Here is a 23,175-nt window from a genome sequence, read left to right on the forward strand (position 1 = left end):
CTATAAGAATCTAATTGTAAGCCATGATTTTCAAAATTCGCCACAATTTTGACTTTACCATGATAAAAGTGTTAACCTTTACTAACGTTTCGTCATCGTCAGATCACAAAAAGCATTTTTCGAAAACTGCTATTAAAAGTTGACTTTTGCGTAGTACTTAGCGACCGTCAAAACGATAGTTTTTTGTCAACAGGACCATAGAACAGGACGTAAAAGTCTTTTGCGTCCTGGACGTAAAAGACTTTTACGTCCAGCTAGGACAATCACAGAATTTGATACTATTAATTGTTGATTTATTGTTATGAACAAATTATAAACAAAATAATCAACATTTAATTGTTTTATCATTTCATTTCCCGTTTAAATGCAAATTTATAATAGTACATTTGTTCAATAAGTGAGGTTAAATCGATGTGACGTTAAGTTTTTGACATAACATTAAATGAATTCTAAATGTCATTACACAGAATTTGGTCTTTTTATTAATTTATAACTTTAGAATACGCAGTTTTCGAAAAAATGTTGTTTGATACACGACAGCGAAATTTTTTTGCATTCTCGAACGATTTTTTTTGCTCGCTAAAGCTCGCAAAAAAAACTTTCGTTCTCGAATGCAAAAGTATCATTTCGCTATCTTGTATCAAAAATAACTATTAAGGGTATGTTTCAGTTAAAATATAAAATTGTTATGTTCCTATTGAAAAACCTGTTTTATCACAAAAATATGTCATTTTTCATTCGAGGACTATTAATTTTAGTTCTACTATTGGGTAGATTCTATTTTTATTTATATCACAAATAAAACAGTATAATAGCTGCTATAAATAACACTTAAGGACACAAATAGTACGCATACAGAAATAAACCAGTCATTAGAGCATTTATACGTCATTTAATAACGAACATGGAAATCTAAAAATATCGAAATTTTACATGTAGCCGCGAGTCATGAATTATGTATGGAGACATTCTTATTAACCCTATCGGGCGGTACATTAATATTTTTTAGACTTTGACACTGTAGAATACAACTTCGTAACAAACCACGCGTTATACTTTATGTTTAAGCTAACAGGTGCTACAGTAAATTTCCACGGTAGTACAAAATATCGTCGGAGGCGTAAGCAATAATTTTTCATTTATGTCAACCATTTCAAATAATATCACACACGGAATGTAAAAGGAATATTCATGGAACACGGTCGTATATTTGCGTCAGTTCCTTTTTTCATATGACCAACAGTCTTCTAAAATCGATGGTTTTAATTTTTGACGGTAATTGGTTGCGTGACGAACATCCTGTTCCGTCAAACCTTATTATTCACCGATTTGAAAAATTCATGAACATTTCAGTGATATGCTGCGCTTATGACACAAGTAGAATTTCCTTTTTACTAGAAGATATAGAAATATGTTCGCATAGAAAGGACTTAATTAACAACATATTTATATTTATGTCTTCATATTTATACGTTAAATCGTCTTTTCAATCCTTTATATTCAATGTATCTCCCATTTTAATATTTCATTCATACTAATGTTTCATTTATCGTTGTTGTACATGATTGTATAAGATATATATATTAAAACAATTGATAATATATTCGCATCGACGAAAAGCTCTCTTAGTTATTGTCTGTTCCCCTTTAGAGTAAACATATCCACATAACCACTTTACATTTTCTTGGGTGTCAAGCTGAGATTACAGTAAATCCCGCTTAAGCGGCTTGTATTTCGGATAAAACACGCTTCCCTTTATGCATGATTTGAGTAATTTACTGTTTTCTATGCTGTACATTTTTTTATATCTAAAAGAAAAAAAAGAATGACTTTAGTTACCCTCATGTGACTATTTATACCAACCTACCCTCTATAACAATTTCGCAATCCCCCCACTCTCTTCGCATTGCAACGTGGCCTTAACACAATAAGTGGTCCATAGGGTTGCGTTGGCGTCAAAGGGATGCTGGGCCATTCCAAAATGGCGGTACCCTACTAAAGAGCATCGAACATCGGCCCCGTTCTCACTCTAACGATTGCCCCACTACATCGGCCGCCACCCCTCCAGTGTTGTTAACAATTGCCGCCTGTCCGGGTGGTGTTTTCTATATAGTGGTTTCTGGTGCCGCACGCTAGAAAAACAAGAGTATAACGGTCAACCGTACATAACCTCAAACCGGAAGTGTGTGAGAGTATGTGTCCGCTACCGGAAGTGGCGAAGTGAACGACCGCCACCGAGGTGGTAACGTAATTAGGCGGAGGTAAATAAATCTGTACAAATGGGACTTACTCACTCCAAGAGCTTTCCCTTTTCCCTAAAGCTTTTTTAATGTTTTTCTCTCGTCTTTGACGTCATCTCGTTCGTATTCGAAAGTGAATTTTCCCTCGCTTCACAATATTTCTCCTCATAATTTAATACTTTTAAGATTTATAATTTATGCCAAATTTATACCGGCTCCTCCACCACAACTTTCATTATTCACTTTCTTAAGTAACTCAAAGATATTAAATTATTATTCTAATATTATTCATTTAGTACTATTTAAAATCACCGAAATTTTTAATAAACGTTTATGACATTACATTCTCAAAAAATTACTACCCAAGAAAGTAGAGATCATTTTTATTTTTAATTACGCGCAATTCTTAAACGTGTCAAGACGAGTTCAAGAACAATTTCATCCTTCAGTTCTTCCTGCCGCATTATTTACAGCCGCAATTACACGCTTCCCTCCTCTTTGAGCCACTACTGCATATTTTCCGTCCCTTTCCGAGACGAAAAACTCGGGGGCCCTTTTTCTCATGCGGTCACGCAATCAAGCGCCGCGACGGTAGTTTTAAAGGGCACCCAGTAACGCGAGGAAGTCCTGTTTGTGCAGATCTTCTGTGGTGGAAAATCAAAAAAGAACTTGACTTTTATAATGAACCCTTTCAACGTGCCGCCGCTCATCCTCATCGGTATACAATGCGAACCTTCGAACAAAGACGGTCTTAAGTGACTTTGTGAATTGCGAATGACCGTCATGGATTTGTAGGTCATATTGTCATGGGCCAGGACTGGTGCATGAGAAAGAAGCGGAAACGCACTGGAACGGGATGTTGTCCATGCGGTCCTGGTCTTAGAGTACATCCTTCACGGTAAACAAGATATTAATAAATTTATGTATTGTTTTAATAACTTCTTTAATCCAACATTAAGATACATTAAAAATGTAAATAACGTAGAAAGATGTAAATATAAGCCATGCCGGGTGGCTATTCAAACTTCTTTTCAAATAAGCACGCAAGCTCTAAGGTCAGTAAAGATGGTTATCAACGAATTCCATTTTTTACAATTGCAGAGCAATTTGTCTCTAATTGATTAATTGACACATTACTTACACTCGTTTATTCTTAATGGTTCTCCTCTATAGTTATACTAATTCCTCAAAATAGTGTTAATTAATATATTCTAAGAGTTATTTTCGTAAAAGATCGATATTATTTTAGTTAACTTCTTTAAAATTTATGGAGAATAAAGAGTATGCGAAAGAATATCCCACTAATCATGAATATTGCAAGCTAGGTAGAGGATATGTAGAGTCTCTAAAAGGATATTAAGCGCTCGATTGAAACCCTTGACATTTACCGAGGAAGCACAAAATCCATTTATGATCCGCTCGTAGAAGTTTTAATTGAAAAATTTTGTTTCGTTCGTGGAAAATTATCGATTCCTCTACTACCTACTAGTAACATTAATTTAGTAGTTTAATCAAAAAAGTTAAATTAAGAAATTATCAATCATTATTACAGCGTTTATGATGCCTGATTATATTCATTAATGATTAAAAACGCGGGAAAATTAAAATATTGTTTATCCTAATCAAAAATCCATTTTTCATAGTTTAAATAATTATTTTGTTTGGCATTTTCGAAACATTAATCCAAATGTTTCTTTGCGTTTACAATTTATCTTCAAAATGATAAAATGCAGGCTCAAATACACCCACATTAATAACCCTTCTACAATTTGTATTTATGATGACAATTTCTGTTATAAAATCATGTATAATACATACTAAGTAATATTATAAAAATATTTACATAAAAAATGAAGAAGTTTGTTTTCGTTTTCAAGTCAATCTCGAAATATCAACTGCAAGCCGAAACATACACAAATCGTGGAAGGGCTTAAATGGAAGCTTAATTTATGAAAATTAAGGAATGATTTTAATCTCAAATTAAAGCTGAAGATTTCTTCTATAAAATGGCGTATAATATATATTGGGTTATATTATAAAAATGTTTAGATAAAAAATAAAGAAGGTTCAAGTTTTACACTTAAAAATTTGGCACTGTACTAAGCTAATCACTAAGTTTTTGAGAAGTGCTCGAATTCATCGACCTTAACTTAATACACTCATGTTCAAAATGTTGAACAAGGTTACTGTTGTATTTTCAATAAAAAGTTAATTCGTATCATACTCCTGAAAGTTTTATTTTCATATTCAAACCGGAAGTTCCAATTTTTGGTAAACCTAATTCTCTCAAAAATAGGTCATTCAATTTGTACTGACAAGGGAAGTGTCACAACTGTGTCTCACCGATTTCGATGCAATTTGGTACAGTCATAGAATGGGCCAAAATAAGGTTCGCACATTTTTTTATACGTGCGGTAAAAGCCCCTGGGGCGAGTTATAGGGGTTGAAAGTTTGGAGAAAAAGTACGTTTTCACTTATATTTTGAAAACGAAAAGTGCTATCAAAATTTGGTAAATTGTAACTGATATTCATTTTAAAAGAGCTTTCTTTTGATGTGTCACACATATAGCAGAGGGTTAAAAAGGGCGAACTACCCCTATTTTTTTGGAATTATTTAAAAACCACCCTATCGATTTTGGCGGCATTAAGTATACTTCTAGTGCGTTCAAAAATATTAGTTAAGGGTTTTTTCCCATTCGCCCTAGATCAACCCCAGCGAAGTTACGGGGGTTAACATGTAAGCACTTTTCGTAAGAATGATGTGATAAAATTGTCAGGTATTTTGAAAATACTTTAAACAAAACCGTAAATTAGTCGCACAATAAAATGTTTAGTGTAAAATAAGGCATAATACACCATATAGGGGTTGTTGGGGTTATCCACCCCCTTAAAAATTAATTCTATCCCGGGCGTTATTTGTCGATTACGGCGAAATTTGGTACTGTGTTTGTTTTATATTTGAAGTAAAAATTTTTGAAAATGGTTATAAGGGTTACAAATTAGGGGTAGTTTTTTGTTTATACCTCGAAGATGAAAACTGCCATCGTAACTGTGGTATTGTTTTTTAAAAATCTATCTATCGATGTTCCACGAGGTAAACTACCCTCATTTTCTTTAAATAATAAATATAAAACTACTAGATAAATAAGATATTTTATTTATTTATGAGTTAAAAAGCAACTGACAAAAAAAATAGTTCAATATACCAAAGAAGTTTATTCTACATTACTAATTGACGTTTTTTATGTATTATATTAATTTTCAATATTAAATTTATTTTTATTCTACGTAGTGTTGGCAAAAATGAAAGTCGTGGAAAAAATGTTTTAAACATAAGGATTTTTTACACCATGCACATGTTATGACCGCTATATCCCCACAGATATCACACGTTGGCTTCTCACTCGAAAAGCAAACTTCCACGGGATTTTCAAAATGGTCTGGTCTCTCCTCTATATAGCCACTTGCAAACCATGCGTATTTAAAAACATTTATAAACCGAGGGGAAGCCAACTGGTTATGCGTCAACGATTGCAATTTTAATATGTTATCCCTCTGATGTAAAAACTCATAAATAAATAAAATATCTTATTTATCTAGTAGTTTTATATTTATTATTTAAAGAAAATGAGGGTAGTTTACCTCGTGGAACATCGATAGATAGATTTTTAAAAAACAATACCACAGTTACGATGGCAGTTTTCATCTTCGAGGTATAAACAAAAAACTACCCCTAATTTGTAACCCTTATAACCATTTTCAAAAATTTTTACTTCAAATATAAAACAAACACAGTACCAAATTTCGCCGTAATCAACAAGTAATGCCCGGGATAGAATTAATTTTTAAGGGGGTGGTTAACCCCAACCACCCCTAAATGGTGTATTATGCCTTATTTTACATTAAACATTTTATTGTGCGACTAATTTACGGTTTTGTTAAAGTATTTTCAAAATACCTGACAATTTTATCACATCATTCTTACGAAAAGTGGTTACATGTTAACCCCCGTAACTTCGCTGGGGATGATCTAGAGCGAATGGGAAAAAACCCTTAACTAATATTTTTGAACGTGCTGGAAGTATACTTAATGCCGCCAAAATCGATAGGGTGGTTTTTAAATAATTCCAAAAAAATAGGGGTAGTTCGCCCTTCTTAGCCCTCTGGTATATGTGTGATACATCAAAAGAAAGCTCTTTTAAAATGAATATCAGTTACAATTTACCAAATTTTGATAGCACTTTTCATTTTTAAAATATAAGTGAAAACGTACTTTTTCTCCAAACTTTCAACCCCTATAACTCGCCCCAGGGGCTTTTACCGCACGTATAAAAAAATGTACGAACCTTATTTTGGCCCATTCTATGACTGTACCAAATTGCATCGAAATCGGTGAGACACAGTTGTGACACTTCCCTTGTGAGTATGAGTTAAACGTGACAGTACTAAATTAAGAATTAAATCTTCGCGATGCAAATCTTCAAATTACGTAACTGGATGTAATAGTTTACTCAGAATTTTCAACCGTATCTTGTTATTACTGCACTTTTTTTTAATTTGATAAACGTGCCATCTAAAAAATCTGAGAAGTGGCCACTTTAGTTAATTTAATTGTACGATGGATTTTCACCAAAATCTCTTTTCACTCAACTAAAACTAGAAGCGAAAAGAGAAAATATATCTTAGAACGTTCGAGTCGAGGCTCTATTGGTGATATCTTAAAATCTAGTGTATTTAATGAAACTCTAAATCCTCCCAAAGAAAACCTAAGATATATTGCTATTGTTCGAAAGAAAAAGGCGAGTAACAACAACGTATTTTACTGTCTACCTCTTAGTTTATGTTGAAAACAAAATCAATTGCTCTGTTATATGTAAATAAGCAATACAGTTTGGAATTATGTTATATAATATATGTGAACTTAATAATCGCTGTATTAATATTCTATTTTAGTTTTTCAGTAAAGTGTAGACTAAATTCTATATTGATTACTAATGTTTATATAGATGCGTGTTCTTTTGGATCAATTAAAATCGCCGATTGCGAGTGGGGTTTTGTTCAAAAATGATTAAAGACGGAAAGGTTTCTCTACGAATATCAGTTAAGAAAGGAATATTTTTGAGGTTTTAATACAATGTTAGGTTATACTACATTTTAAATTTTCTTGGTGATATCTTTTAAAATCATTATCTGTTCGTTGAAAGAAACAATTGTTTTCTTCAATTTGTAGAATTGGAGAAAACAACTCACTCCAAATTGTAAAATGTTTTGCATTCTCTTGCAACGATGAGAATTTCCTCATCTTCTTTCAATTTTACCGCTAATCCACAACAGAGTTCTTTAAGTTTTATTAATTAGGGTAGTACACCTTATCATCAATAAAGAGGAGATTTAAATTGAAGAATCACAAAAAAATTAATCTATGATTATAAAGTACAAGATCAACAATGATCAACAGTTAGTATTGAAATCACCAACAAAAACAATCTTATCAACCAAAAACCACACATTACCTAAGGCTTCTTTAAGAAGCTCAACAAATAACTTTAAACTATCATTTGGAGTCATAATAAATACCAAAGCTGTTCCACGCCAAAAACAAGCTGCATAACAAATAATTTATAGTTATAACAATCTTTAACAAAAATACATCCAATCCTGCCACTCCTATACTATTTGGCAGCTCCAAAGAAGTTATAACTATTTATATGGAAAAGTTGATCCTAGACACTAAGAATATCACAACCATAATGTAATAGGTAGTTTCGAAAATCATCTATGTAGGCCAGCAATGATACTTTTTTAAAATATTAAATAATAAAAGAACATTATTACACTACTTAATAAACTAGTTAAATACGTAATAGTTATTTACGTTATAAGTCCGCTCGGCTCCTTCTTCGCCTGGTCCGTAATTTCTAAACGAATACTATTACAAGTCGTACCGGACGTGCATCGCATAACATTTTATTTCGTACTGTCGAGTCCGGTTAAACAGCAATTATGGTCTAAAACATTTACTTATTTCAAAAGATAAAAATGACGTTATACTTTGTGAAAATTAAGCCCCTTTTCTATACGGCAATGGCGTTACTATAGTTTGTCTATATTAAATGCAGTTCATTTAGTGTTTATACCTCGTAATACAGACAGCAAACCGCACAAAATTAGGGATTTGAATATTTGTGCCTAGGCATGGTAACGCAGAAACAATACCTTAAAGTTTATTTTATTCATCAAATAGGAAGACTTCTCGTGATAAATAATATATATCACTTCTACGCCCGATGTCATAAATAAAAAACATGCACTTTACTCACTTTAGTACAGTAAAGATAGTGAAAACACAACACCGCAATGAAAATAGAAGAGAACTAGTGAATCAAAAAGATGCTGCTTCAATTCATAAGAAAGAATACCCAAAGCTCCTCAAAGCATTCTAAAATGACCAAACAACAATCACTGTTCATCACCCTTTTTACCACATAAGATATTGTGCGTTTTATTAGGATTACCAATAACATGTGTTGGTCAATGCGTCCTCATAGTTGTTGTATAATAATCTACAAAAAAAAATGTCCAAAATGTAGATAGCAAGATGACACCATTCATCCTGACTTGCTAGCACCTGTTCACAAGATAATTCCCATAATTCCATCAGCCGTAATACTAATTCCAACATAATTTAAGATTGTCAAGAACAAATCATGATTTAATATGTCAAAGATAGGGTGAAGTCCCGTGGAATTAAATTATTCATTTTTCCTCATCAAGAGACCCAAAGATGTCATCACTACAATCATTTGTTCAACAATAACTATTGTATCTTAGCTTTCCAGCTTGGAACTTGCAGCTTTAGTATCGGCTTCATTATTTTTTTTTTTCAATCGAGTTTTCAACTTTTATATTGAGAGAAAGTATATTAATTACTCTTCATTCCACCATAAGAAATACTTTTTTCGACAATAAACCGAATTTCTTATCTTTACCCTCATTATCAATATTTTGAACTTTTAACAAAGTCTTTTCATTTTAGTCCTATTATTTTATTTTAAATATTCTAATTAAAAGTTGAAACGACCCATATAACTATTATGATTACGTGCAATATTCTAGATTAAATTTATAATGTAAGTTCTATCTAACACAATTTAGGTAGTTTCATTAAAAACAATTCAATTCAACACGCTACACTGTAATAATCGCCCAATGCAACCCGTCCATAAATATCATTTCTAGTCAACATAAAACTGCACTCCCGCTCTTAATTTCCTTTGCGTGTTCAGAACCTCGGTGCACAATACTGCTGCTAAAATTCTTAGAGGGTATATTCGTTATGGTGCAGTATAAAGACGGTTTTGTCTAGCTACCGTATTCATCTGTCGCGATATAAACCAGACGTAATTCAACGAAAACACTCCTGTTCCTTGTTGCATTTACGACGAAATTAGCGCCAACGTAGTAACGCGATAAAGATTTGCAAAGTACCAGTGCAGCGTGACCTGATTCCACAGTGACGTCAAACTAATGTGTTGACGTCACAAGGCGCGAACCATACAGATCCAAGCTTTTTTTTCGATGACCTATCTCACTACAGCGAAAGTTCTTGGCAAATTTTATCTTAGCGTAAATATGATAATATAGACCTTATATTATCTACAAATCAATTCAATGTGGTATTGAAATCAATCGCTCATCAATCATTGTCAATATTAAAAGTAATTTCATAAATGTCTATTTTCATTTACGTACAATGGAAATAGTTTTTTTTTTGGAAGAAGTTATTAAAGTATTTTATTTTACTTTGGAACAGAAAAGTAACAAATAACTTTATTTAAAAATTAGTCTATCGATTAAAGTTTTTGTGATAAACGGATTTTAGAAAAAACACTTTCCACAATATTGTATCTAGGGGCATCTTAATTAAATAGAACCACTACAAACTTTGAGTGGCTCTTATAATATAGTTTCAATAGATACACAATTCTAAATTTGTTTGCGCACGAACTATATTTAATTCTAAATCTTATTCTAAAATGTATAGCAAACTTCTATAATTCGAAAAATGTCAACATAATATTTTTTTTAAGTAAATACAATAAATCCTCGATATAACGGACCTCGTTTGAACTGGATTAGTTTTAATTGAGATATTGTTGTACAGGGTTCCTCATAATAGACTACCTGTTTTGATATTGAAATAAATTCTATATGAGATAAGCCAGTAAGTTTTTCTTTATATCATTATCTTCTATGGCCTTTGGGATTTTAATCAACATATTATTAATAGAGTAGGAGCCTGTCACAAAACTAGAAAATATTGAACGAGTCGGAATTGCGTTTACGAGAAATCTGCTAATAGGCACAAGGTCTGTTAATATGCAATCCCTTATTATGGGAATATCAAATAGAGCCTAGATCGAATTCTTCACAAGGACTTAAAATTTCATCCATACAAATATCAAATGGCGCAACTTCTTAGTTTACAAGATAAACAAGCCAGATTCACTTGTTGCCAAGTATTTTTAAATTTACATCGAGAAGACATCCACAATCTTTTAATGAGTGACGAGGCAAATTTTGATTTGAACGGCATGGTTAATAAACAGAATTTTATGTATTGGTCAAACGCAAATCCTGAAGAAATCATTACAAACAATCTCCATAATCCAAAAGTTATTGTTTGGTGTGCGGTAGGATCATTTGGCATTATTGGTCGTTTTTTTTTGAAGCTGGAAATAACCGTCTTCTAAACAGCGACGGCCGAGCGTTACGTAAATATGCTAGAGACATTTTTTAATCTTGATTTAGAAACAAGGGGATTACTAAATAAGGCGTTGTAATTCCATCAAGATAGACCAACAGCACATACCGCTAGAAATACTATGAGAGTTCTGCGAGAAGTTTAATGGGCAACTCATTTCACGATTTGGGGATTTAAATTGGCCTTCGAGGTCCCCGGACTTAACTGCACCAGACTTTTTTTTATGGGGCTATTTAAAGGCGAAGGTTTTTGCAACTCGTCCAGAAAACATCCATGAACTCAAAGAACGAATTGCTGAAGATGTCCGACGAATAGATCAGGTTTTGCTTCATTGTGTCACAAATCAATTCTTGTTCAATCGTGAAAAGTGCATTGAAGTTGATGGCGGTTACTTAAAAGACGTGATTTTTAAAAGATAGGATAAGTCATATTTACAGTAAATACCAAATAGTAGATTGTAATTAAGTGTAATAAAATGTTTGTTTTATTAAGTTTTAATAATTTTATTGAGCTATTAAAATAGGTAGTCTATTATGGGGAACCTGTATATTTTTAAAAGTTTAAAAGTTTTGTGTTTAACCCAAATATTTCCAGTTCTAGGTCTAGTGTTAGTTCTTGTTTTAGTTATTATTCAGCGTCAGTTCATTACATATTTTTGATTGAACTAAAACTAGAACTAACTGATACAGAAAGCAACGAAGTGTGAATAGCTGTTTGAATTTGTGTGCACTAAAATTATTTATTCAAACACTTTAAAGTGCAAATTAAAAACTTTTCATGTAACAGACTTTTGGCTATAACGGACATTCGCTTTCCCGTATTAGTTCTTTATATCGAGATTTTAATATAATACGATTACTTTTGTAAGAATGAAATTTTACAGTATTCATCCCGAAAGTTTATGAAAATCGTTTAATTTTGATGAAATAATTTAATTATATACTCTCCACGTTTATATTTTCTTTACGTTTGTTTACTTTCGTGTAATAATTATTTTCCCTTTAGATTGGATTGCATTGACGCTGCGCAATTGTTTGTTTGCATTGTTTCGTTTCTAGTACGCGATATCAGCCGTCAGATGCCGCCAGCGGCGCTATTCCTCACCAGGTCACATCACCGAGGGTAAACGGTGTCGAACTTGCGCACTGCGCGCTAGTCATGGCCGCTTTCATATCGTACGTTTTACCAGCGACCAATTTTTCATACATTTTCATTGAAAAAATGCGGAAGCATTTCTTTTCACGATACTCTTGAACTCGTGTCCCACAAAGTTTAGTGGAATCAATATGAACCGGACGATGGTGGTTGCGCGTCATCTATCGGTCACGTTGTGCTCGTAAAGGAAATAGGAAAAAACATTTGCCGCATAGCATAAATCCAAAGTGCGTATGGGGATGTTGACAGTGTTTTCAAAGTGAAAAACTTTGTTTTCTTTTGTATAAAAGTAAGGTTATTAACATGTGGTGACAATGTAGAAGAATATACTATTCTCGAATTTAAATGAGTAGTTTTGGGGCAACTTAGGGTTTGTGTTTTATGAATGAAAAGTCGGGAAAAATGCCAACAACGCATTAGCGACGTTTAGCGCGGGGTACTATCAAGATGGCGGTAGTGCACTGCAGATAAACATAACCTCTTTAACCTACTTGGAAAAATGAGGGTGATGGTAAGACAACACGTATAGAATCCAACTGAAGCTGGTGAATTGTAGATCAATAGTATTGTTGGTGGTATGGATGAACCGTAACTAAAAATCAGCTTTTATGCCAAATAATGCTGACTATATTGTTCTGGCTATGGTCTCTCATACGCACCCTAAGACATGTCCCTCACTCCCCGCCACCTGTAAATGAACCCCCGGAAGTGCCTACGCCATCCCTAGAAATTCCACCGGCGCCTTCGCCGGAATCGCAATCACCTGATTTAGAACACCCCAGCGAGCTTTCGTCCTTTACGAGGATCTCCTCAGAAAGTAGACCATCACTGTCCGGATCTAGATATTCTCCTTTCTCAAGAGACTCCTCGGTAGAATACGGCAACGAAAGCAGGCATTCCGTCACAAGCATATCATCATTTTCAACTTATTCGGCATCATCGAGAAGATACGAAATCATCGGGCAAAGATCTATGGATTCGAGGGCCAGCGTCACCAGTTTGTATTCAACGGACTTGTCATCTCGACGAGACTCAGAAGCTATCCCGGAACACGAATTCGAACACGAAGATTCTACAGACTCCAAAACATCATTCGCCTCAGCCAGCAGTGTCTTGTCTTCGGACAGCGCGAGACGGCTCTCTGATAATTTGGCGCGAAGACGACGTTCTTCAGCGCGCTCTGCGCAAGTCAGGAGACACACGAGAAGGTATCCTTTAACGTACGACCGAAGAAGGACGACCGGAAGGTTTGTCACCATCAAAATATATGTTTGCATCATGCTGATCATAAATGAGTTCTCATTAGGAGACGTATGTATTATTACAAAAACATCGAGGGCTTTCGCAGAAATGAGCTTAAGTGGAAATATCCTATTACTTTTATTAACTTTTAGAAAGTTTTAACGCTTAATATGTATATAGCTTTTCGCTGAAAGAAGGAAGCAAAGTAAAACTTATCCTTCTGTTCCCGGATATTCCCGTAGCTATGCTTTCTTAGAGTAAAAACTTTTTCCGAGTATTTTTTTCCCTTTGCTTGAGACGATATTTGAAAGAGGCTTTATATTGATGTATAAAAAAGGTTGTATCATATAGTTAAATGTAGTTTAATTAAAATTGACAATGACACGTCATTAAGGCTGCATTGTTTCAGTTCATCAAAGAAATTTTATTATGAAATTATGTGATCCTTAAAGTTAAGATAAAACCAAGAAGACGTGGAATTATATCACATTAATTATTTAATACATTTTTACCACATTTTGATTTGTTAATATAAGTTTGTAGTTAATTATTTTTGATTATCTAAAAATACATAAAAATGAATGGTTCTCCAAATGATAAAAACTACGCAATACCATAATGCATATCTTGAGAAACGATTGAGAATCCTTTCAATATGAAAATTCCTGACATATCGTTGGCTGCAATAATACTGTTTGATCAATACTTTGAAAGTCTCTTATTATAAAATCTCCATCAGTTTTATTGATATCAAACTTTTAAATACCACATTTAAAGTCATTATAACTTAATATGAATTTATATAAGAAGAATCATTACATATCTGTGAATGTTAGAACTAACACATGAATAATTTCGATTCATATAGATTACAAGGACCGCTATAAAAGTCGTTACTTTCAATTTAATGGTCTTTCCATCACATAGTTATAATTTTATGAGGGATATTAAATTTTAAAGTCGACGGACTCGTACGTCCGTTCAAGTACGACAACTGTAATCTTCAATTACAACCCCATTAAGCTTATTCGAGATCTAAACTGTAAGTAAGTTATAGTTGCGAACTTAATTCGTCTATACCAAAAAAGGTTATCTAGTTAGACATAAAATCGATAGTTATTTAATTTACCTGCAGACAATTTCGCGAACGTTTACAGTTAAAACCCCTTGTGTGTTATCAGACTATTGGACATCGCGACGGCGAACATAATGTAGGTACTACTAGAACATGATCACGAACGCATTTGCTGTTCGGCAGTCGTCTGCCTGCCAGACAACATATCACCATCGAGAAAACAATTACAATCTATTAATAGATTGCTCAACACGCTTCATTACCCACGCAATATCTACAGATAATTTAGATTTTAGTAATTCAGCGGTTCCAAAATATACGAACAAAATATAAAGAGGAAAAAATGATTTTAGGCACTCTAATCAAAATCATTCATTAATTAAGTAACTAAATATTCATTATCTTATTTCCATTGTTATTTTATAACAACAAAAAACATTAATTTATTAAATACTCAAATCTATAAAAAAAACACTAGTTACATTCGCATATTACACGGTAATTGATATTTAATTGTGTACCTAATTGATTTTGACTTATAGATATGAACGTTTTAAAAGTGGTCGTCGGTGTTACAGAGTCACTGTACTCAACTAATCGGTGCCTATTATCCTTTCCGATAATGAGATAAATATAATAAAGGTTCGCGTAGCCTCGTACTTTTCTCTATTCTTGTCTGTCGTTTTATAACGTGCATCGCGTCGGTCTCCATACGATTAATCAAGCTACATGTTAATTTAAAATATAAGATTAAATTAGTGCACAATTAAAAATGCATGAGCTCAGAGATATATCGATAAGATTACAAAATTGAATTTTTTTGGAGTCAATGCACGAGTGATAAATTAATCTGTGCCGTGGTTGTGGTCGTATTGCTGTGTAAAAAATGACTGGAAGAGTCGGAATTGATCTTAGAAGACAAGTTTTACTACCTAATTATAGGCGGAAATCGGATTTTATTCCCAGAAAATTATTACAGGCTGAGTAAGTATAGTCATTCGGCAGCTATGATTAATATGTAATTGTTTATTTCCTTTAATAACTTCACAATGCAATTTGTTGGAGTTAAAATCGAAAGAAATGACCATTAACTAACTCGTACTTGATTTTGAGTGGGTGTTAACACGGAACAAAGAGATTTACCTTTATTTAGAATTTAAAATTTAATTTTTTAACCATTTTTACTACACAGCTCAAAATGATATTGTTTCGGTACCAATCACACACTTTTATGTAGATAATCTTCGGATTAATAGCTCAGATAATAACGGATTAAGTTTGATAAAATTTATATTTTCGATATAATAGAATGATACGGCCTTTTCAAAACAGTATTTTTATTTAATGTTAACCGAATTAATAAATTTAAAAATACACTTCTAGATAACAACCTTGTCAGATTTAATACTTATCTCTCAAAAGCTGTCGGATTTCCGAAGAATATTAAAGTACTGAAAGTGTTTTAGAATTGTTTTAGATTTGTGAAAAAATGTCATGTTCATGCAAAGACTAGCTATGTTGTTTACTATAACTAATATTATGTTCAATCCAATAACTTTTTTTCTTTTGATCATATACTAGTAGGTTAACTGATGTAGTGGTTGAGTCGGGTAGGGTTGGGTTAGGTACTAAAGAAGTGTTTGGGGCTTGATCGTAATAGATAGGGAGTTACATTGAAACTTTCCGCAAAATCACTGGCGATTGGGTAGTAAAAGATTGTTCTTTGTCTTGGCTCAAAGTGATTCAATCCAGCGATGAAAGTTTTTGAAATTTTATGTTTTCTATTGGAATTACCTCGGACCATCGTGAATACCTAGCAACGCATGATAAGAAGTCTTCGTATCCCTTAGAAATGGGTAGAGATCCAATCAGGTCAATATGGCACTGATGGCAATACCGTGGTCAGTTGCTGCAGTCGCTTTTATTGACCACAACATACAACGTTGAGTCGGTGACGTGAAGATGTCAGCATAAACTCAATTTGGGCCATACAATTAGTAAACTCTTAAGGTTGAATACCGAACTTCTACGAGCAATTGCACTAATTCATCATCTTTATTAATTAGGCTCACAAAATCCAATAAATCTCTTGCAAAGAGGTATCAAGTTTCTGTCAGAAAGTGATGGAACCCATTATGTTCCGGTTCGGTAAATACTATAAAAACTCGATTATCAGCTTTTTAGAAAAACCACAACTACTAAATTACATCAATTTGTTCATCAGCAGGGTAGCTTGATCCAGAGCTTCTTTGTAATTGTCATAAGCCTAGATGACTGAGTTTAATCGATATAGACTTTTTAACAGATTTCCCTACAATACTCTTTTCAGAGATGCCTACAGTTTTGCCGCCCTTGGTAAAGCTTGTCTAAAGAAGTTGAATGCTGCAATGAATCGCCGAAACTGTCTCGATATACTAGTCCTTCGATAATCGTAAGGGCATAAAATAAAATTACATGTACACAGGCTTTATTTTTAAATCATTGCTGGATATAGTAGAACTAGCCGTACATATACCAGATGGTTTTTCCGAGATTGAAACGTGCAGAATACTGTCGATATATACGCATACAATACCCATTCCTCGCAGCACCTCCTCAACCCACAAATTCGTACAAATCGAAAGATATCCTTATAACTATTTTTAAGGTAAGTCTTGTTCCGCAATCGAGACTTAGCAGTATGTTCCCACCAGGTCGCTAGTTGAAAAAATCTTGATTGTGAGACACTTCACTTTATGCCCAACTCTCTTGTGATGTTTCAATCATCCGAGCAATTTAGTGTTTGCATTCTTTTGCATTTGAGAGATTTACATTTTGAAGATTTATTGTATGTTGGTACGAATAAAGACGTTATTATTATTACTGTTTTTACATCTGGTGAATTTTTCATGCAGCTCTTCCTTTCTATATAGTTTATTATTCCAGATATATGTTAAAGATCCAGATGTGTGCTACAGAATCCTTCCCTACAATAACATTGTTGTCAATTCGCTTATTTTCATTGATTTTCACCTCGTTCTATTCGATTTCGTGATATTAACTATTTTTTTCTAGTACATTTTACTCATTTTCCATTACTACAAATAAATGGAACAAAAGACTCCAAATTTAAGAGATTTAAAAGTCCAAAGATATTTACCTAAAATGATGTGGCAATTTTTGAAAATCTTGGACTTTATAGAAAATCTTTAGAACTTAAAAGATAATCTTTACATCCTTAAAAATGCTTTAAAAATTTTAGAAAACAATAGATGCCTCATATAATGCTTAAAATCGCAAAACCTTAGATGTCTCTGGAAATGTTTAAAATTCCTTTAAAAGTAAACCGGAAATCTGTTGAAAACTTTCGTAAATTAACGGGTGTCATTGCAGATTGTTACAAACCCTTTGATATTCAATTCTGAAAATCTAATGAAGTTTTTAGAAGTTCCAGGATATCATTGTTTAATTTTATGAATTCCTAAATATGTTTGAATATCGTTAGAAATATTGGAAATCTTTGGAATTCGTAGATAACCTTAGAAAAAAGTACTAGACATCTTTGAAAATTCTCAGAAATCTTTCAAAATGGTGTCAAGAGTCTCAGAAAATCTTTAGATATCCCTTCGTGCTTTTGAAAATATTTAAATAGAAAGATAAAATAAAAAGATTGCTTTAAACATCATAAAAAGCCGGTATTAATCATCTTACATATTTGCAAAATCTCCCTGCAACTTTTGTAAATCCTTTGAAATCATTGAAAATGTTTATATTTTAAACTGTTAGAAAACATATTAAAAAATCTTTCTAAAAAGCTCTAGTCCAATCTTCCTACCCAAGGACGTTTCTAGAAATTTCCAGAAATCTTTGGAAATCCTTTAATGTTCTTTTTAAGTCCTTACAATATCTAGATGTCTTTTATGATCTATATAGAAATTTTCTAAAAATCCTTTGATATCTTTGCTATTGCAACGATTTACCCTTATTTAATTCTCTGGAAATCCAAAAAGCTGTTCTTCGATACATTGAATGTTCTCACGTTGTTTCGTCATTTGATTTGGTACAATTAAAGCTAAGAAATTGGTTAAGATATGATAAAAGTATAGTTGAAAAAATTATTTTAACTTTGTTATACTTAGAGAACAATTATTTTTTATATTATCTTATTAAAAACATATTTATCATATTTTTAAAATAATAATTAAAACATTATATCCAATCAAATTTGTCATATTTAATTATATCTTTTGATTGATCGTGATATATAATATATTGATACACACCAGAAAGTATTAAAACTTGAAAAACATTTAAAAATCTCCAAATAACGAATAAATAAGATAAACAAAGACTTAAATAGTCCTTGTTTACTCCATCGCAATAACGTGTGCACTAAATCTCAACTGATTTTTTTACTTTCTAGTTTTGATGTTGAAAATGGAGCTAGTCCAGGAAGAAGCCCTCTGGATGGAGCAGCTTCACCATCCGCAGGGTTGGTTCTTCAAAACCTTCCGCAAAGAAGGGAGAGTTTCCTGTACAGATCAGATAGCGATTTTGAAATGTCGCCAAAATCAATGTCAAGGAACTCCTCCATAGCAAGCGAAAGGTAAGTAGTTAATTTATTGTATTAATCTAAAGCGATTTATTACTCAATAAGTTCACATCGAATAATCATTATATTTAAATTTAATTTTCCGAGAGACTGCCATCTCTGATTACGCTCGAAAAGGTAGAGCGGAAAATCCTATCCTCGTTTCAAACCTGTTGATGGAAAATCAATAACGAGTGAGATTTCCACCGCTAGAGCGAGCTTCTACTACTATTTATAACCATTTCAATTCGTAAACTATCGTTTGATAAAATTAATGTTACACCATTAAACTAATCTATTTTTGGTAAACAATTATAACAACTTAATTTAAATAAAAAAAATTATGATTAACATAGAGAACAACATAAATTATGTAATAAACAATTTCATTTTATAAATAGCGCAATAATTGAGCCGTAAAAATTTTATTGATTAATATATCAAATTTTGAGATATGCAAGGTTTTTAAAGTTGTGTATAGCATTGCGTCATCGGAAATAGAGTGACCTACTAATCTACATACCAGAAAAGTAGGTTTATGTAGAGGGAATGTTTTAATCATAATATAGGGAGAAATTAATTCCAAATAGAACAACTATCTAATTGTACATACAAGGAAATTGAAATTTCCGTTTGGTTGCCCTGATTCAAAAGGGAGAACCAGAATTGATGTTAAAATATCACTCAGGGGTCCTTTAGGAAACGATTTAATTTAGCTCAGTTTAATTAAATTAAACAAAGAAACTGTGTAATTTCGTATAACATGAAATTCATTTTATTTACTATACTAAAAACTAACAGAATAATAAAAGGAATGATTTAAGTTAGTTTAGTTAAATCAACAATATTGTTTAACGCATTTCGTTTGACTGTCATCGTGTTTTCAGATTCAAGGAGACAGAAACCGTTTTGGATAGATCGTATGTATCTCGTAATTTTATTGAGTGTTATTCGCACAATATAATGCAAAAGATTGAATGGCAGCGTAGTTCTTAAAAATCCACATAATAGCTGTTTGTTAAATTCTTATCTAACTAGAATAAAAAATAATAATTTTTAAAGTGAACTCGCTTAACTCCAAATTAAAACAATAAGTGTTCTCACTTTTTATATTCTTATTTTTTGTGTTGAGTACTTAACATTTTTACAAGTAGTTTTATGTTGACATACAAAGTGCATGCAGTTTTCTTGATTGAGCTCTACGCGTGGCTGCCTGCTTAAGTAGCGCAATAATCATATTTAGTTATTTTAACTATAAAATATTATTATAATATGTTTCAATTCAAAATTTATATTGATGATAAATTATTAATCTAATTGGTTCCCGCACGTATTGAAGATGTTATTTGTTTATCCCTTTGATGTGTATCTATATTTAAAAACATTTTACCATTGATGTTATTCGTTTATGTTGGTGTTGGATGTGCACCACCCATCCATCAATATTTGTGTAGTTAATCGACTAATTACTATTCAAGTTAACACAGCTCACTCATTTACACTGCATGTACATTAATCAATGTAGTGTAGAAAAAAACACAAGTAGGTACACCAAATTATATAAGAATTTCCCCAACAAATATTGTTTTTTAATGTTATTGGACATTTTCTCTCCAATAGGAATAGACGAAAACTTGAGGGGAAAAACAACTCCGATACTATTCTTTTTTTAGGTCCTGTCAGAAATTTCATACTGAAAATGTTTACACCGAAATCCTTTTATAAGTTCAAGGAATCAAATGGGGAACGTAATTGATTAACGTAGAGTGTTTTAAATAATATTTATGAACTATTAAATCGAACAATTATCTCATAAATTAAGCAAGCAAAAATATTCGTTTAAAAAAATGCATAAGTATTAATTTTAGCTAATTCCAGTACAACTTCAAATTTAACTCGTTACTTCAATCAACATGCTAAACTGGTGATCACCGCAAATTTAATGCCATATCGAGCGAGTAAACTAATTCGATGTAAACCTCAATCTTTGGAATCGCTTTGAAATCCTTTGGGAAATAGGTTGGAAACTGGTTAAACGACTGGTATCTATATACAAAGTGTTTCAAAAGTAGTTTAACAAAAATAACATCACTTTTAAAGTGAAACTAAACTAAACATGATTTTCCACTTTTGATCATCATAAATCTTGGAAATTTAATAATGAATATTTTGCCGATTTTACCATAGAAAAGATAACTCTTTTTTTTATAAATTGCGCAACATTGAAAACAATTGTATTAGAAATCGATTTATAACGACTTTTCTTCGTACATTATCTAAGAATCAAGACAATTGTACTACAAATTGATTTGTAACGATTTTATTCAATACTGTATATTAATTATTAATTTTTAAACGTAAGGTTGGGTTTAAAAGTTTTTATCTTAGAAATCAAAAGTAATTTTCAAAATTAGATGTTTACATGGTAAAGAACACAACGTAAAATATGTTCTGTCCGGTCAAATTAGTGTTAATGTCTTGTGGTGGAGAGTTCATTTTCTGTTGATCATTAACCACAGGAAAAATTACATTATAGTATTTGAATCATTTTTTTTATGCTGCTGTAGACTTTAAATCGCCACCTCTTATGAAGAAATATTTATTTTGATGTTAATGTTATATTAAAAGTTAAAAAATGTTTCGAATATATTTCAAATATTAGCTTTGATCAACTCAAGATCCTTTCCAAAAAGCAACGGAATCACCTGAATACATTTTGGGTTATTTTTATTGCGTTGACGCAAGTGGCTATTACGCTATACTACTACTTAAGGTTGGATGTGTGCAGGTGAAGTGAAATAGTGTTGTACTAAGTAGACCTAGGAATATAGGAAAATAAATCAAAACGTGGGTTTCATACGCAATTTAATAAAAATCTGTTTCTTCGTTCATTGAAATTTGCACGAATTGTTGAAGCAGCTATGTGCTTTCCAATATAGTAATCCGTTTTAACAAAACATCTTTAATTCTTCAAATATAAATCCTTGAAGTTTGTGTCTTATTTTAATGCTTTCAGTTCCTTTACGAGTAACTCTAAAAAATTTGTTAAAAATCGGATTCTCGGATAATTGATATAAATTTCCATGAATTATGAAATAATCAAACTAGTAACTAGTAGTATCCATTTTGAAAAATCAAATTTAATTCTCGAGGTAGATAGTCTTCAAGTCGAAAACAATCATCAATATTTTCTGTTTTTTACGATTAACTCTGAAATATTGTTAAAAGATGGTTTGTTGGGAAATTGTAGTAAATTCCAATTTTCATGTTTAGTTTTCAATCATAATTTTGTTTGAAAATCGAATAACAAAGGTAAATTGGTAAATAAAACATTGCTAAATGTTTTTTATTGGAAATAAGAAGTATTCATAATGATAGTAAATAATAAATTTATTACAAAATCCATTGTTCATTGATGGATTGATGTTTTTGAAGTAATTTTAAAGATCGTCACTAACACGAAATAACCTGAGTGTCATTATAATGACTCAGTATGTCAGTATCTAGATTTAAGGTTAAAGCTTAGGATGGAAGAAATAAAAAGAAACATTTTAAATAATATAAAAATATTGTTCAATAAAATTGAATAGAAATCTCTTGTGATGCAGCCAACATTTGAAAATTGCTTTTATTTTACAGACCATTGCCAAGTTGAACACTTTTGCAAATCTTATTTTCTTTTGCTTTTACTACTTCGTTCCAACAACTTTGATCGACACGATAACCATAAGAAAATTTACGATCGTTCCCACTATTCCCTAGAAACCACCGCAATATATTTCAAATTTGCTTGTATAAGTTTTAAAGTACATATTCAAATCATTAAAAAATATCTTTCTATCGTAAGCTTATGATATAAATCCGAGATAAAACTGATTAAAATTCCCTCAATATTATTTTAATTCATTAAAACTGTTTTAACATGGATAAAATTTATTATTTTAAGGTTTTAACCGCACGACAGCTGCATCAGTAATAATATAAAGCTTTCGAGAACTTAAAACAATTACCATAAATTTTCTATTACAAAGGCACCGGTTGTAACACGTAAATTTTATAATGCAAAGTGAAAATACACTTTTTATTAATTATTTTAATTCGGTTTCCTTTCACGCATATCTCGTTTAGC

At 32.0% G+C, this 23,175-nt stretch overlaps 1 protein-coding gene across 13 annotated transcripts in view; it reads left to right on the top strand.

The window, feature by feature from the left end:
- Nucleotides 1–23,175, top strand: part of LOC111426935 (phosphodiesterase dunce) — a 256,405-nt gene that overhangs the window by 176,779 nt on the left and 56,451 nt on the right. For 7 of the 13 annotated variants that reach the window (XM_071194357.1, XM_023061837.2, XM_023061841.2 and 4 more), the window contains 2 exons: nt 18,879–19,061; nt 19,934–19,966. In XM_071194357.1, coding sequence (XP_071050458.1) covers nt 18,879–19,061; nt 19,934–19,966 — 216 coding nt within the window. Of the gene's footprint in view, nt 1–2,892; nt 3,139–12,213; nt 13,407–15,347; nt 15,461–18,878; nt 19,062–19,933; nt 19,967–23,175 lie in introns of those variants that run through there. The other 6 variants (XM_023061840.2, XM_023061833.2, XM_023061836.2 and 3 more) reach the window with 6 other exon arrangements.

This window comes from Onthophagus taurus, chromosome 2, assembly GCF_036711975.1.
Source record: "Onthophagus taurus isolate NC chromosome 2, IU_Otau_3.0, whole genome shotgun sequence".
In the NCBI taxonomy this organism is placed as follows: domain Eukaryota; kingdom Metazoa; phylum Arthropoda; class Insecta; order Coleoptera; family Scarabaeidae; genus Onthophagus; species Onthophagus taurus.